At 40.1% G+C, this 17,248-nt stretch overlaps 1 protein-coding gene across 9 annotated transcripts in view; it reads right to left on the bottom strand.

Annotated features, from left to right (window-relative positions):
• Positions 1 to 17,248, bottom strand: part of Hem (Nck associated protein 1 Hem) — a 57,258-nt gene that overhangs the window by 14,844 nt on the left and 25,166 nt on the right. For 2 of the 9 annotated variants that reach the window (XM_076191907.1, XM_076191915.1), the window contains exons 21-26: positions 14,488 to 14,651; positions 13,513 to 13,533; positions 9,279 to 9,363; positions 8,898 to 8,927; positions 8,645 to 8,733; positions 3,452 to 3,589 (exon numbers count right to left, since the gene is read on the bottom strand). In XM_076191907.1, the coding sequence (XP_076048022.1) occupies positions 3,452 to 3,589; positions 8,645 to 8,733; positions 8,898 to 8,927; positions 9,279 to 9,363; positions 13,513 to 13,533; positions 14,488 to 14,651 (527 nt within the window). The remainder of the gene's footprint in view (positions 1 to 3,451; positions 3,590 to 8,644; positions 8,734 to 8,897; positions 8,928 to 9,278; positions 9,364 to 13,512; positions 13,534 to 14,487; positions 14,652 to 17,248) is intronic. The other 7 variants (XM_076191908.1, XM_076191911.1, XM_076191909.1 and 4 more) reach the window with 7 other exon arrangements.

The following is a 17,248-nucleotide window of genomic DNA, read 5'->3' as shown; positions in this document are numbered from 1 at the left end:
ATCCCTTCGGGCTACATCAAAATATCATTCACCCACTCCCGTCCATACATCACAGCATCATATACAGTGGTATCTCTACTTACGAAATTAATTCGTTCTGGAAATCGTTTCATAATGTGAAAATTTCATAAGTAGAAACGCTTTTTACCCTATAAATGCCCTAATCGGTTCCAAGCCCCTTAAAAATCGGACATAAATTTTTTATAAATTACAAAAATGCATGAAAACCTGTAACAAATACATGTTAGAATTAAATTACTGCACAATAAACATAAAAATGAGAGTTGTACATAATGTAATGAATAATTTTTTTTTTTTTTCTTTTTTGCATTTAATTTTTCTCGTTTTAACTGCTATCATTGTCACCTTTCACCTTCTTCGGTTCAGGTTCACTCTCAGTAGTGGTTTTTGCCTGACGTTTTATAAAGAACCGACCCAAGGTCGTTTGCTTTTGTCGGCTTTTAACAATCTTTCGAAAATGTGCAAGGCAAACATCATCATAGTGAGCGATAGCCCAACTAGTGAACACTTTTTCTGGGTGATTCTTTTCAACAAATTCCGAAACTTCATAGAATTTTCCTAAAATGTCTTTTATTCGGGCTGTCGGAATAATGGCTGCCTCCTCTTCGTCTTTACTGAACTCCTCCTGCGCTGCCGTGTGTTGCATCGCCTCCAACTCCCTCAGCTCCTCCGTCGAAAGCTCCTCGTGTTGCTCCTGAATCAACTCGTCGATGTCCTTGTCATTCACCTCAAGCCCCATGCACTTTCCCACCGAAACAATTTCGTCAACTTCAGGCTCAACTTTACCCTCCAACTCCACCTCGAACCCCTCAAAATCTCGTGGGGCAACAGCATCGGGCCACAGCTTTCTCCAAGCTGCATTAAGGGTACGCCTGGTCACCTCCTGCCAAGCCATGACGGTTATCTTGAGGCAAACAACAATATCGAAATGCTGCTTCCAAAACTCACGAAGGGTAAGCTGGGTGTTTTCAGTGATGTCGGAACACCTCTTGAACAAGTGTTTCGTGTAGAGTTTCTTGAAGTTCGAAATGACTTGTTGGTCCATGGGCTGGAGGATAGAGGTGGTGTTAGGTGGGAGGTACAGCACCTTAGTAAATGAGAACTCCTCCAGGATATCATCTTCGAGGACAGGCGGGTGGGCAGGTGCATTATCGAGAATGAGGAGGCACTTGATGGGGAGATTGTTCTCCTCTAGGTACCTCTTAACAGCAGGGCCAAAAACCAAATTGACCCACTCAACAAAAAATTGTCTGGTAACCCAGGCCTTGGCATTGGCCCTCCATAGCACCTGAAGTTTTTCTTTTAATATTTTGTGGGCCTTAAATGCTCTGGGATTTTCGGAGTGGTACACCAGCAGGGGCTTGATTTTACAATCCCCACTGGCATTGGCACAAAGGGCAAGTGTAAGGCGGTCCTTCATGGGCTTGTGGCCTGGCATTTTTTTCTCTTCTACTGTGATGAAGGTACGGCGAGGCATCTTTTTCCAAAAAAGGCCAGTCTTGTCACAATTAAAAACTTGCTGTGCAACGTAGCCTTCATCGATCACCAGTTGTTCAAATTTTCGCACAAATTCGTCGGCCGCTTTCTGGTCGGCGCTAGATGACTCGCCATGCCGAACAACAGAGTGAATTCCAGTCCTCCTTTTGAACTTCTCGAAACACCCACGCAATGCCTTAACCTCCTGGTGTGGTTCTTGCGCCAAAGTTCCCTCACCTGCATCCATCTTTACGAGGTCATTAAAGATGGCGGTCGCCTTTTCGCAAATTATGGTCTCGGTTACTGTGTCTCCAGCTATCTCTTTCTCCTTTATCCACACGAGTAACAACCTCTCCATCTCATTGTTCACTGCCGACCTCCTCTTCAAAATGACAGAGAGGCCTTTGGAAGGAGTCGTAGCTTCTAGGGCTTCCTTTTGTTTTAATATCGTGCCAATTGTAGATGGATTACGGCCATATTCTTTGGCGAGATCAACCAAACGCATCCCTTTTTCGTACTTTTCTATTAACTCTTGCTTTGTTTGTATGGACAAAACAACTCTCTTCTTCTTCTCACCACTTTTCTCCATCACTTTCTTGGGGCCCATAGTGAATAAAAGTTAATACACACACATAAAGTTGCAATAAACACTAACAAAAGCTGACGAAAAACTGTCCGAACACTTCATCCTTTACTGAATTTCGCTAGTGTGAGACTGAGGCTTCGGTGATCCTCGTGGGCCGACAGGAAAACAAAGAGGATTCTGGGTATACGCACATACACACAGAGGTCCCTCCTAGCCAATGGGATGCCAAGAAGATGCTGGGCAATAGCCAGTGGCAGAGCAGCTCAGACGTGCCACTTTCAAACCAAGATACAGGATGCTACAAGTATTTTTACATTCGGTGGACTCTGGGAGCTGTGAGTAGCAGCGCGTATTTTGAAATTTTCGCCTTTCGTATCCTGAAATTTCTTTCATAACAAGAGGCAATATTTTTCCGAAGAAGTGTTTCGTAACCTGAAAATTTCATATGTAGAGCCTTTCGTAAGTAGAGGTACCACTGTATACACAACCATTCTCCAGTCACCCCTATCTTCTGTCTCTTCCCTTTCTTCCTCAACAAACATTCCCCTCTTCCCCAATCCCCCTTTTATATCATCCATCCAGTCCTTGGTCAACCCTCATGTTCATTCCCTCCACCTCTGCCTTCCACACCTCTTTTACTAATCTTTCCTTACTCATTCTTTCCATGTGTCCAAATCATTCCAATACTCTTTCATCCACCCTGTCTCCCAACTCCCTTTCCATCTTTGCTTTTCTCACATCATTTCTCACCCTATCTAGCTTAGTAACCCTTACCACACTTCTCAGGCATTTCATCTCAATCACATTTATACTCTTTCTTATGTTCCATGTTTCTGCCCCATATAGAGCTGTCAGCACAATCACTCCTTCATACAGTCTCCTCTTAGCATCCATTCCCAAATGTCTATTTCTCATTACACTTTTTAATCCCCCAAAGCATTTACTTGCTTCTCTCATCCTAAATTCTACCTCCACCTCCATTTATCCCTTTCCCAACATATTTGCTCCCTAGTATCTAAAGCTATCCACTTCCTACAGTCTCTCTCCCTTAATACTCACTTCCAATTTGCTGCCATCCTCTCCCTTTGTACATCTCATCATCTTACTTTTGTTTTTTTATGTATATAAGGAAAAAAAAATGCCAACATACTTCAGTATTCATCTATCTATATACCAAGAGCTTTTTCCCCCTTATAAGGGAGGTAGCCAAGTCAAAAGGCACATACCTACTCCCACCCCCAACCCATTCCACTCCCATCCACCACCCTTTCTCCCCTCTCATCTTAGCTCCTCATGGATGATGGGTTATCCCTGGGTCAGAAGCAATGTAATCATAATCTTACAAAAATGAGAAAAATAAATACTTACAGCTAAGAATTCTTTTAGCCTTTCTTCAATATCTTGAGCTCTCCCACAGTAAGTGAACAGGGCTGCAAAGAGTGTGTTGATTCCCAAGGCTAAACAATGCGAGTTGTTGGCGTGGGACTGGTATGCAGTTTTGTAGCACTGGAGACAGATAGATATTTTAGTCAGTCAAGTAATCCATTACCCCAGATCTCCCTTGCATTATATTCACCCCAAGAATATTTCAAATCTCAAGTATATTAGTTCAAAGCTGAAATATATCACTTAAGTCATTCTGTTATATACCTCATGAAGAGAAAACAAAGAAATCTAACGGTAAGATATAGAAATGGGTAGTTCTAAAATGAGTTTGTACAATACAATATTTAGTTTAATTTTTTTAGCTATGACCCGACTCTACAAGATGGCTAGGCACCAATTCATTTGTTGAAGCTTACAGATTGAACCCCTAGAATACAAAAGGTGTCATGAGGCACGAGTGGGTACATGAGGATACCGGCTTTGGAATCCTGATCATATTTATTTTGTAGTTGTAGCTGAGTGACCTCCATATTCTGCGAACAAGCTTGATCGCATTTTCTGTGGTTATAAATATTCTGGGTGAAAGAGAACAAGTATAAGAGCTGTAACTTTACATTTTACAACACACATATTTTGATGCATCATCATACATCAGGCAACCTAATGTGTGCATGAATATTTGACTTGTACTGAAGAGGTTAAAGACACATGCCCTTAATGCCATCAGGTGTTGGCTCTTGCATGACTCAAATTGCCATCCACCTAGCATCTTGCTTCCAAGTGCCAGCGCCCAATCAACTCAGCCACTATTCTTCCCAGAATGTGTGTGTTTATTTATATACATATTGATTGAATGATACCCATCTGGGGTGTTGGCTGCATGTTATTATGGGGTTAAAAGCTGCATGCACCTGATACTTTAGGGTCTATATGGGGTGCCCCTACAGACCAGAGCTACATATACTTTAGTCTGTGGTAGAGGAATTCTCTATTCATAGGGAAATAATGATACTTTATTATACTGTGACTGTCCCTCTGTTATGCTGTCCCCCACTCTTATTACTGTCCTGTACCACTTCTCTGAATATTAATTTCTCATTTTGCCAAACCCTGTGGTGGGGGAAAAGAATACTGCTGCCAAGTGTTTCCACTTGAGTCATATAAGGCAACAAAAACAGGATGGGGATAGGACTAGGCATTCTTCTCCCTGTAGCCCAAAAGGAGACATTCCTAAAAAAAGCAAAACCATAAGAGGTTTGGGTCTTTTGATTTGTGTGGATGTGGTACAGATGAGAGTAAAATGGAAGGGTTGGCAATATGTTTGTGAGAAGAAAGATGGATGTGTTGGCACTGAGTGAAACTAAGTTGAAAGGGAGGGGTGAGTTTAAGTTTGGGAGTGTGGTTGGGAGGATCTCAGGAGTGAAGAGAGGATGAGGGAGAGAATGGTTGGCTATACTAGTAAATGAAGACATAAGCATGTGATTGTGTGATGGAGTGGAAGGTTTCTTCAAGGTTAATGTGGATGAAGGTGAAACTCAGGAGATATGGGTTTATGGAGAAATGTCAATGTTATGGTATTGGGAGACCTTAACCCCTTCCATACGGTACCGCACACGTAGGCGTCATGGACTAAGATCTCAGTGGCAGCAGCCAATGCCAGCCGTACGACGTGTCGTAATAATACTCGCATCATAAAATATAGTCACCGCTTATATCGATCGTTCTCTCTTTCACCCGCGAATTTTGAATACCACAGAGAATGGGATTCAGGGCACATTTGAGAGAATGTAAAAACACAGGGGCGACTACAATAAATATAATCAAGACGCCGATATGGCAGCCTCGCGAATACACTCGCTCCCCATGACGCCTACGTGTGCGGCACCGTATGGAAGGGGTTAATGCTCAGGTAGTAAAGGAACCAACAAAGTGGTTGGGAAGTGTGGAGTTTCAGTAAAAATCGTTGTGGAGAATTGATGGTGAAGATGTGTCTAGAGCTGATGATAGCAAATACAGTGTTTAGGAAGAAAGTCAAGCATAATTACACATGGGAGAGGATGGTGGATGGAAGAGTGGTAGATAGAGCATTAATGTACTATATAGTGGTAACCAGGAGAATAGTAGGAAGAGTTAAGGATGTACATGTTCTAACGGGAGAGAGTGGGGGAATATCAGATCATTTTTTGGTGAAAGGTAAGTTGAGAGTGGAGGATAGATGGAGAAAGAGGAAAAGGACAGAAGGTAGGTAGGTACTTAAATGAGAATGGGAGAAGGAGTACAAGAAGAAGCTGAGAGAGGAGTGGACGGGAGTGAAGGATAGAGAAGAACAAGGACTGGAGGAGGGATGGGGATGGTTCAAGGAGGGAGTCACATGGTGTGCAAAGATGATGTGTGGAACAAGGAGGACAGGAGGAAATAGAAGAAAAGGTTGTGAGTGGTGGGATGAGAAAGCAAAGAAGGTTGTGGAAGAGAACAAGCAAACATTTACAGATTGGTTACAAAATAGGACAAGAGAATCATGTGAGAGGTACAAAGAAAAGAGAAGTAAAGTATAAGATAAATGAGGTAAAAGAGGCTAGCAGATGTGAAATGGGGTAAGCGTATGACAAAAAATTTAAAGTAACAAAAAGATGTTTTGGAAAGAAATTAAGAGAGGAAGAGGAGGTGAATCAAGTAGAGAAGAAAAGGTAAAAAATGCAGATGGAGAGATAATGGAAGAGAGGGCAGTAAGAGGAAGATGGGCAGAGTATTTAGGGAGTTGCTAAATGTGAAGGAGGATAGGGAGGGAAAGGTAACTGTAGTGGGAAGCACTAAGAAAATGATAGTGATGAGGATAATGGAGGAGAAGTAATGAAAGATGAGGTGAAGGCAGTTGTTAAAATGATGAGAGTGGGTAAGGCACATGGGTCAGATGGGTGTCATGCAGAATGTCTTGAAGAAAAAAAAAAAAAGAGAGAGAGAGAGAGAGAGAGAGAGAGAGAGAGAGAGAGAGAGAGAGAGAGAGAGAGAGAGAGAGAGAGAGAGAGAGAGAGAGAGAGAGAGAGAGAGAGAGAGAGAGAGAGAGAGAGAGAGAGAGAGAGAGAGAGAGAGAGAGAGAGAGAGAGAGAGAGGTACAGTGATGGTGGACTGGCTGGTGAGGTTGTTTAATGTTTGTTTCAGAGATGGTTAGAGTGCCGGAGGAAGGGAGTATTGCCTGCATACTTCCACTTTACTAGGGAAAAGTGGACAAGTGTGTAGTAGTTTCAGAGGGATCACTTTGTTAAGTGTACTTGGGAAGGCTTATGGGAGGGTTTTGATTGAGAGGATTAGGAGAGGAACAGAGAGAGTAATTGGTGAGGAACAGTGAGGGTTTAGGACAGGTAGGGGTTGGGTGGATCAGCTTTTTGTGGTAAGACAGACACTTGAGAAAGCTTTAGGAAAAGGTAAGGATGTTATTTGGACCTTTATAGATTTGGAAAAGGCTTATGACAAGTGTAGACAGGAGGGCATTGTGGGAGTTATTGCAGATATATGGAATTGGAGTTAAGCTTTTAAGAGCAGTCAAGAGTTTTTACAAGAGTAGTAGAGCTTGTGTTAGAATCAGAAATGAAGAGGGTGAGTGGTTTGAGGTAAAGGAGGGACTTTGCCAGGGATGTGTTATGTTGCCTTGGCTGTTCAATTTATACATGGATGGGGTGGTGCAAGAGGTAACTGGAAGGGTAATGGGTCGGGGACTGGAGATGATTAAAGGAAATGGAGAAAAGTGGGAGATAAGCCAATTGTTGTTTGCTGATGACGCTGCACTTGTAGCAGGATCAGAGGAGATATTGAGGAAGTTAGTGAAAGAGTTTGGGGAAATGTGCAAAAGAAGGAAATTGAAGATGAATGTGGGTAAAAGTAAGGTGATGAGATGTACAGGGCGAGAAAGTGGCAGCAAACTGGAAATTAGTATTAAGGGAGAGAGACTGGAGGATGTAGATAGTTATAGATACTTGGGTGCAAATGTGACAGGCAAGGGAGGAGTGGAGGTGGAGGCGGAGTTAGAATGTAGATTGAGAGAAGCAAGTAAATGCATTGGTGGATTAAAAAGTGCAATGAGAAATAGACATTTGGGAATGGATGCTAAGAGGAGATTGTATGAAGGAATGATTGTGCCAACAGGACTGTATGGGGCAGAAAAAATGGAACATAAGAGAGGAAGAGAGGAGTTTGAATGTGTTTGAGATGAGGTGCTTGAGAAGTATGATTGGGGTTACTAGACCAGATAGTCAGAAACAAGGTGAGGAGAATTGGGGTGGAAAGGGAGTTGGAAGATAGGGTTGATGAAAGAGTATTGGAATGGTTTGGACACTGTTACATCCTCCCACAAATAAAACACAATCTTAATTGAAGGAGCAATCATGGGAAGCCCTATTTCAAATTATCTGTAATCCAGGAAGACATGATGTAGGGTTTGTTTACAAGGTAAATGCAAACATGTGGTTAAATGAAAAGCACATGTTTTACAAAGGAACACATGGGATTTTGGGCACACAACAGACACATGGAAAGAATGAGAGAAGAAAGATTAGTAAAAGAGGTGTGGAAGACAGAGGTAGAAGGAGTGAACATGAGGGGGTGACCAAGGATGAGATGGATGGATGGGGTAAAAGGAGCATTGGGAAAGAGGGCAATGTCTATTGAGGATGGGCTGGAGAAGACAGAAGATAGGGGTGAATGGAGAAAGGTTGTGTATGGATACTGTGATGCATGAAATGGACTGGGTGGGGGATGAGAGGTGAGGGAGTATGCTTGAAATTGTTACAACCTGAAGGGATTTCTCCCCATCTACATTTCTGCATGAAGGGACAGAGAGGGGGGGGTTGCCAATTTAATGAAGTGGCCTTTCTGTGGATGCGCTGTGTCTTGAAACACTCCTTCTGATCCAGGGCAGTGGGCAGGGATGACCCATCATCCAGGAGGAGCCAAGATAAGAGGGAAGGAGGGGGTGGATGGGAGTGGAGTATGTGGGGATGGAATGGGTGGAAGTGGATTTTATGTCTGTTTTCTGGCTACCTCCCTTGTATGGGTGAAAAAAAAAATTATGTATGTATGTGTAACTGAATGATCAATAGATGTGTGCCTCTGGTCTGATGGGGTGCCCCAAAGGTCTCTACAGTATACAACAAACAAAGATGAATATGAAAGGCCACTCACCGTACTATCCATCCGTGCCAGTTTAGGAATAGACACTGCCACAAAAACCATAAGCAGACAAGTGACAATGAATTCATCATCATGCACCTCTGCAAAACCAAAACGGGGTGATAGCCATTTTATATCTTGAAAATTTGGTAATAAAAACATTTGAATTTAAAAATTTGGCAATAAAAGCATTAGATCTTGGAAATCCTTTATATAAGTACACATTAAACAAATTTGTAATATTCACAAAATTAGAGTGAATTACCCTTATCTGCCACGATTCCCTTGCTATCAACTGCAAGTACCATGAAGAGTAAATTTAGCTGTGCAACTAAGTAATTATTTATGTGTGTGCATGTGGTGACATGAAGTGTGTGACATGTGTAAAATATGCCCACAATATATCAGTATACATATCACCAGGTTGTGGTGCATACATTTCAACTGTTCCTGGTACAATTACTGTGCAAATATTGTTCTTTTGTATTGCATGTTACAAAAAAGAAATACAATATTATTTTCAAAACTATATGAAATTAAAATTTAAACAAAAAGGTATAAAGTAAATCATGTTCCTTGGGTGCATCTGGACGTGTGCTACCCATTTAACTGAATATACATAAACATTTACAAATGACGTACTCACCACTTTTGTGTGCACGTAACACATGCACCAAGGCTGGGTCCACCTCACATCGGTGACCAGCTGCAGAAGACATCTCATTCACCAGCTGAATTATACAAAACCATCCCATCACAACACTATCAAATTCAACTAAAACTGAATATTAAGATTTATATATGAAATATTCACAGAAACAATAATCTCATTTTCTGCAAGGTATTTACTTAATGTAGCAAATATCCATCTTCAGTATGTTGTGTCATGAAAAGAATTCAAAACCATGAAGATAAAAAATAAATAAAATAATATAAAATAAAATGACTGAAAATGCAACTTAAGAGGATTAATAAAAGACAAGACAAATTAACCAAAACAGGATATAGAGCTGTTTGGTAGAAGGAAAGGAGGACAACATTGTGGAGGGCAACAGGAGCAGTCCTAGTAGCCTTGGTTCTATACAGATACCACTTACTGTTACTTCAAGCATGCTATGGTGATCTCACACATTATTACAGCATCAAAACTTTTGTTATTCTTCATAGAGGTAAGTTATTTCAACAGTATGCATACCTTCCCTTATTCAACACTATCAGCAGTCATCAACTTTATCTAAAATATTTTTAATTACCTACTGCTACACCAATTACGGTTAAATACTGGAATAATACTCAAGCCTACATCTTCCTGGGATGACCAGTTTCCACTGATCATCATCCAGTCTTTTTCAGTAACTCATATTTTCTATTTCAAGATTTATTAATCATCATTATTTCCATAATCACCTTTGCTGATCAGACTTCATAATCATATTAAATATTCTTAATTAAGGATAGCACTTAGAAATTCACAAACAGCAACATCTTGAGGGATTTTTTCTTCTTTTTTTCCCTTAAAAATCTTGTACAGTCAATTATTATGTTGCCCCGGTTCTCTCTTGCAGATGACCAGTGGCCCCAAGTAAAATGGTCACAGACACTGGTTCAGCCCATGAATTCCTGTGTGAAGAGATTTCATGGAGCTGTCTGGAGTGGGTGAATGCAGGAGAGTGTAAGATAACATCTGTTGTCTTGTGTGGTGATCTTGTGCAATAAGTCTACATTTATCTATCTATATGCCAAGGGCTTCTTCCACCTTACAAGGGAGTAATCTAATAATGGCACACACCCACTCGCACCCATTCTACTAAGTGTACATGTTATATCCAAAAAGATTTAATTCAAATGTACATCTCTACATACATTATCATTACCAGGTAACAAGGGAGAATCTTTGCTTTCAAGATTTTTTATAATTTTGAATATTAAACCATCTTGATTACTTGAGGCTCCAGGTCTTATGCAAGGAAGATCTAAAAATATATATATTTTTTCATCCTTCCTTGGTTACTTTAACAACTAACTTAATGCCCATGACCCCTTTCAAAATATTATTCAGAAGTTTTTTAACTTTCATATATCACAGAGAAAATAGCAAAGACACGAATTTCTATTTTTATCACTTTTTGTGTTAGGCAATGAATTATGGGATACTTGGCCATGGGTCAAAACTTTTATGCATAACCTTTTATTACCAACTGGAAGAGGTATATAGATGCAAATAATTTAAGGATGTCAGTACATGTATATCAAAATAATTAAGCTAGACTATCTTTTTTTTTTTAATGGTAGACAACATAAAAATAATGTGCCAACTTTTATGAAAACCCATTGAAAAATGAAAAATAAAAAAAATAAAAATTAAATAATTTGATATCTTTTATTTTTCTTTCATCTTAATAACTAATATAACTGATCTATTGATTTTTCTTTTAACTAGAAGCTTTGATAAAGACTGTCTTGTCAACTTGTTACTGTATGTCTAAAATTTACACCAAACTGGATTTTTTTTGTGTGTGAATATCCAAATTTCATAGAAAAAAAAGCATAATTGTATTGCTAAAGGCTGTTTTACCCTTTGAGACATAATTCAAAAACACAATTTAGAAAAAAGGTAAATATTGTACATATATATACCAACAGCTTTTCCCCCTCACATATTGTATATGTATTCCCCCTTAAATATTAAATAAGCAAAAATAAAATAATATAGAGAAAGAAGTCTCTGAGTTATATGTATAAATGTGACAAAAATACTGTTACCAAGATTATGAGTTGCAAAGATAAAACAAAAACTTTCACCCTCTATATGAAAAAAATATTAGCAGTGTAGATGAAAAATGCATAGATACTGATAAATTAGATATCATAAATGAAGTGCACCATTTTGTGATATTTTTCACATTTACATTACTTTATCTAAAAATTTTGTTGGCTATTACCAGGCATAACAGAAACAGTGATTCATGATGGAGTTTTGTTTCAGCAGGGATGAGCCACTTCCCTACATTAAACACAATCCCTAGTTTCATAATGATCCACTCTAAAAAGAAGAAAAAAAAAAAAGTGTCAACAGCAACATCTGAGTACACAGCGAATTCTTACTTTGCATTTCTTGCCTTCTCGTCTCACAATTGGTATATGTTGACAGACATACAATATACCCTTCTAAAATTTTATATAAGAAAATCATCAAATGTAAATGTCAAACAGAAAGCTAATCTTGTACCATGCCCCTTTAATTAGGGAAATTGCCCACTTGGTATAACTTTTTTAAATCTATAAGACACTATGGGAGGTATTGAAGATATATGGAATAGAAGGAAAGCTGTTAAGAGCAGTCAAGAGTTTTTACTAGAGTAGTAGAGCTTGTATTACTATCAGAAATGGAGAGACTGAGTGGTTTAAGAAAAAGGTGGGACTTCATCAGGGATGTGTTATGTTGCCTTGGCTGTTCAATTTATACATGGATGGGGTGGTGCAAGAGGTAAATGCAAGGGTAATGGGTCAGGGACAGGAGATGGTTAAAGAAAATGGAGAAAAGTAGAAGATAAGCCAGTTGTTTGTTGACAAAACTGAGTTTGTAGCAAGATCATATGAAGGATTGAGGAAGTCAGTGACAGAGTTTGGGAAAAATATGCAAAAGAAGGAAGTTGAAAAGAAATGTGGGTAAAAGTAAGGTGATGAGATGTACAAGTTGGCAGCAGACTGGAAGTGAGTACTAAGAGAGAGACTGGAGGAAGTGGATAGTTTTAGATACTTGGTGCAATTGTGGCAGGAAAGGGAAGAGTGGAGGTGGAGGTAGAATGTAGATCGAGAAAAGTGAGTAAATGCCTTGGGGAATTAAAAAGTGTAATGAGAAATAGACATTTGGAAATGGATGCTATGAGGAGATTGTATGAAGGAGTAATTGTGCCAACAGAACTGTATGGGAGAGAAACATAGAACATGCAAGAGGAAGAGAGGAGGAGTTTGAATGTGTTTAAGATGAGGTGCTTGAGAAGTATAATAGGGGATACTAGGCTGGATAGAGTGAGAAACAAGGTGGTGAGGTGGAGAACAGGGGGTGGAAAGGGAGTTGGGTGATAGGGTTGATGAAAGAGTATTGGGATGGTTTGGACACATGAAAAGAATGAGTGAAGAAAGATTAGTAAAAGAGGTGTGGAAAGTGGAGGTAGAAGGGGTGAACATGAGGGGGCAACCAAAGATGAGATGGATGGGGTAAAAGGGGCATTGGGAAAGAGTATGTGGGGATGGAATGGGTGGGAGTGGATTTTATGCCTTTGTTTTTTGGCTACCTCCCTTGTAAGGGGGAAAAAGCCTTAGGTAGATGTATGTATATGTATGTATATAATCTAAAATAGTAAATGATGCAATACTTGTATCTTGTGCATACTTCAAATGATTTTTCCACAAGTTTCCAAAAGTTGTCAAAAAATTAAATTTTAGTGTACTGACATCCTTAAATCAGAAACATTGGAATAAAAAAATTCCCCTTTTTTTCTATTTAACTTTCAAATACAGTTAGATTATGTTCTTTCCTGACATTAACAACAGGAAAGACCTGAATACAGACACACATTTTCTGGACTGATTTCTTTAATACCACAGCTGGTACCAATCACTCAGATACATGTAAAAGCAGCTCAACAGCACTTTTGTGTGAGGTTATTACAATGGCATTAACTGGCACAGTACATGTACATGGTAACCCATTAAGAGTGTTAACTGAAAAAAATAAACACTAAACAATCAATATTAGTGCAAAACCAACATTTGCAATCAGTTCCACCACCAGATTTCTGACTACAGTACCCATCACCAAGAGGTACCAACACCATTACCCAACATGCTAAAAGAACAGTAACTTGTTGGCTAACCTGTAGCTTAATGTTCTCAATCTGCACCTCCCCCCGCCATTGACAAACAAGGGAAGGAAGGAATAGGGGGGATTAGTTAGTACCACAGCTTCAGCACCTCCTCCACTATGTCTCTTGCCCATATGGTGGCAAGTGCCCTACTGTCATACTTAATAGTCTATACCAATCCCTTAGTAGTTTACTAAAATAACACAAAATAACAAACCAAGTGACAACTAATGAAATGGAAATTAAATGAAAATTTGAAAAACAATTATTAATAACACAATACTTAATAACTTAAAAGTGGGAAAGAGTAAACTACTGAACTTGTGGAGTATAAACTGAGTATGACAATAACTTTGAGCGAAGAGATTATGTGTATTGTGTAGCATGGCCAGTGAAGCAATGCATTGTACTATAAAGCATCAGAAGCAACCATATGTACAAGTTAGAGCTTCTCTGCCCAGTGTTATTTCTGTATTTTTCCAAAATGTTTCTTAAAAAACATATAGAATCAGTCACTCTTACCTAATGATACTCTATCACACATGAATATTGTACTGCAAACTATTCTGCTGGTGTGAATATGGGGCACACAATGAGAAAACAGCAGTAATGTACTTTTGTCATTAATCTATTTCCTAAATGCATTCCACATTTCCTTGATCAGAACACATTTCACCATAATAAAGTTTTCTTTAAACTATTATTTTTTCCAGTGCCTAGTTCCTAGTCAGTATGCATTGCAAAGCAGCTACCTCATATTTTCAGTCATGGACTGCAAAATTATGTATATGCCAACATCCACAATTTCCTAATGAACTTCTGTGGAAGCAACTTTAAAGATAAAAATCTCTTTTCTCAATGTTCATATAAAAAGCCTTTACCCCTTTATACAGGATAAATTTTGTATATAGAACACAAAAGTTTCCTCTATGATTTGTGCATCAGAGACCCTGAATGCTTCAAAAATAATAAATTATGCATACTCACCATTGTGTCGCCATTAGGAACATGGTGTCTAAAATCAGCAATGGATGACATGAGGAAGGGAATGCGCTGTTCAAGGGCATCTGTGAGTGCCTCCTGGGCAAGTTGTCGGAAGCAAAGAATCACTCCAATTATCTGCATCCTCGACAATACACTGTCTACTTCTGCTGGAACAAGCAAACCATCCCTTGTAATTTCTTAGGTTAAACTTTTTTTGATGGTATGATGGTATACAAAATAATAAAAATTAATGACACACTCTAATAAAATCATGCAAAGGCTGAGAGTGCAAGGTACAATAAGGTCCTGGATTATGTCAGAGTTATATGCAAGGGTAATGGGTCAGAGATTGGAGATGGTTAACAAAAATAGAGAAAATTGGGAGATAGCCAGTTGTTTGCTGACGACACTGTGCTTGTAGCAGGATCATAGGAGGTATTTAGAAAGTTAGTGACAGAGTTTGGGAAGATGTTCAAAAGAAGGAAGTTGAAGGTAAATGTAGGTAAAAGTAAGGTGATGAGATGTACAAGAGGAGAAAGTGGAAGTAGACTGGAAGTGAGTATTAAAAGAAAGAGACTGGAGGAAGCGGATAATTTTAGATACTTGTGTGCAAATGTGGCAGGAAAGGGAGGAATGGACATAGAATGTAGATTGATAGAAGCAAGTAAATACCTTGGGGGATTAAAAAGTGTAATGACAAATAAACAATTGGGAATGGATGCTAAGAGGAGATTGTATGAAGAAGTGATTGTGCCAACAGCACTGTATGGGGCAGAAACATGGAACATACAAAAGGAAGTGAGGAGGAGTTTGAATGTGTTTGAGATGAGGTGCCTGAGAAGTATGACAGGGGTTACTAGGCTGGATAGAGGGAGAAATGAGGAGGGTGAGGAGGAGAACTGGGCTGGAAAGGGAGCTGGGTGATAGGGTGGATGAAAGAGTATTGGGATGGTTTGGACACATGAAAAGAATAAGTGAAGAAAGATTAGTAAAAGAGGTATGGAAGACAGAGGTGGAAGGAGTGAACATGATAGGTCAACCTAGGATGAGATGGATGGATGGGGTAAAAGGAGCATTGGGAAAGAGGACAATGTCTGCTGAGAAAGGACAAGAGAGGACAGAAGATAGGGGTGAATGGAGAATGGTTGTGTATGGATGATGCTGTGATGCATGAGGGGGAATGGGTGGGGGATGGGAGTGAGGGAGTATGTGCGAGATAAATTGACATAGCCCAAAGGGATTTCTCCCCATCTTCTCCTTTTCTGTATGAGGGGACAGAGAGGGGGGGTCACTGATTTAATGAAGTGGCCTTGCTGTGGTTGTGCTGTGTCTTATGGCACTGCTTCTGACCCAGGGCAGTGGACAAGATGCAGGGATGTCCTGTCATCCAGGAGGTGCCAAGATAAGAGGGAGGGGAGAGGGTGGAAGGGAATGGAGTATGTTGGGGATGGAATGGGTGCAAGTGGTTTTTATGCCTTTGTTTTTTGGCTACCTCCCTTGTCAGGGAAAAAAAGCCTGTGGTATATGTATGTATGTACACTGTAAAGCATTTGATGGGCATTTTAATTTTTGTGAATATATTATCATCATGTTTTAGAGCTGAAACTGTAAGTAGATTATAGAAGTGTGCTTTGCTGGAGAGAGGGTCGAGTGCCGGAGGACTGGAGGAGTGCCTGTATAGTTCCACTTTACAAGGGAAAAGGGGATATGTGGGAATGTAGTAGTTTCAGAGGCATTAGCTTGTTAAGTGTAGTTGGGAAGGCTTATGGGAGGATCTTGATTGAGAGGATTTGGAGAGGAACAGAGGGAGTAATTGGTGAGGAACAGTGTGGATTTAGGACGGGTAGAGGTTGTGTAGTTCAGATTTTTGTGGTAAGACAGATATGTGAGAAAGCTATAGGAAAGGGGTAGGATGTTTTTTGGGCCTTTATGGACCTGGAAAAGGCTTACGATAGGGTAGACAGAAAGGCACTGTGGGAGGTTTTGCAGATATACGGGATAGGAGGAAAGCTTCTAGGAGCTGTCAAGAGTTTTTATGAGAGTAGTAGAGCTTGGGGTATTGGCTGCTTGTTATTGTGGCAAAGTAGCATGCAGTCGATACTTTAGGGTCTATATGGGGCGCCCCTACGGACCAGAGCCACACATCATTTTGTCTATGATAGAAGAAATTCTGTTCATAGAGAAATGATGACACTTTTATACTACGACTGTCCCTCCGTTATGCTGTCCCCCAACCCCTTGTTGCTGTCCTGTACCATTTCTCTGAGTATTCTCTTTCTGATTGGGGGAATTCCCTGTGGTGGGGGAAAAGAATACTGCCACCAAGTTTTCCCACTTGGATCGTAAGAGGCGAGAAGAAAGGGACGGGGAGAGGGACTAGGCATCCTTCTCCCTGTAGCCCCAAGGGGCAAATTCCTAAATCAAAAAGAAAAGGCATAAGGGGTGCTGGCGGGCCTCGGGCCAGCACCCTAAGGTTTGGGTCTTTTAATGTGCGTGGATGTGGTACAGATGAGAGTAAAAGGGAAGAGATAGGTAGTATGTTTGTGAGAAGAAAGTTGGATGTGTTGGCTTTGAGTGAAACTAAGTTGAAAGGGAAGGGTGAGTGTATGTTTGGGAGTGTAAGTGGGAGGTTATCAGGAGTGAAGAGAGGACGAGGGAGGGAAGGGGTGGCTATTCTAGTAAGTGAGGAGATAGGTAAAGGGATAGTGGAGTGGAAGGAGGTTTCCTCAAGGATAATGTGGATGAAGGTGAAACTGGGAAAGGA

Source organism: Oratosquilla oratoria, chromosome 10, assembly GCF_046742065.1.
Source record: "Oratosquilla oratoria isolate Oo_2021 chromosome 10, ASM4674206v1, whole genome shotgun sequence".
Taxonomy (NCBI): Eukaryota; Metazoa; Arthropoda; class Malacostraca; order Stomatopoda; family Squillidae; genus Oratosquilla; species Oratosquilla oratoria.
The sequence above is the reverse complement of the archived record's forward strand: the minus strand, read 5'-3'. Positions and strand labels throughout refer to the sequence as shown.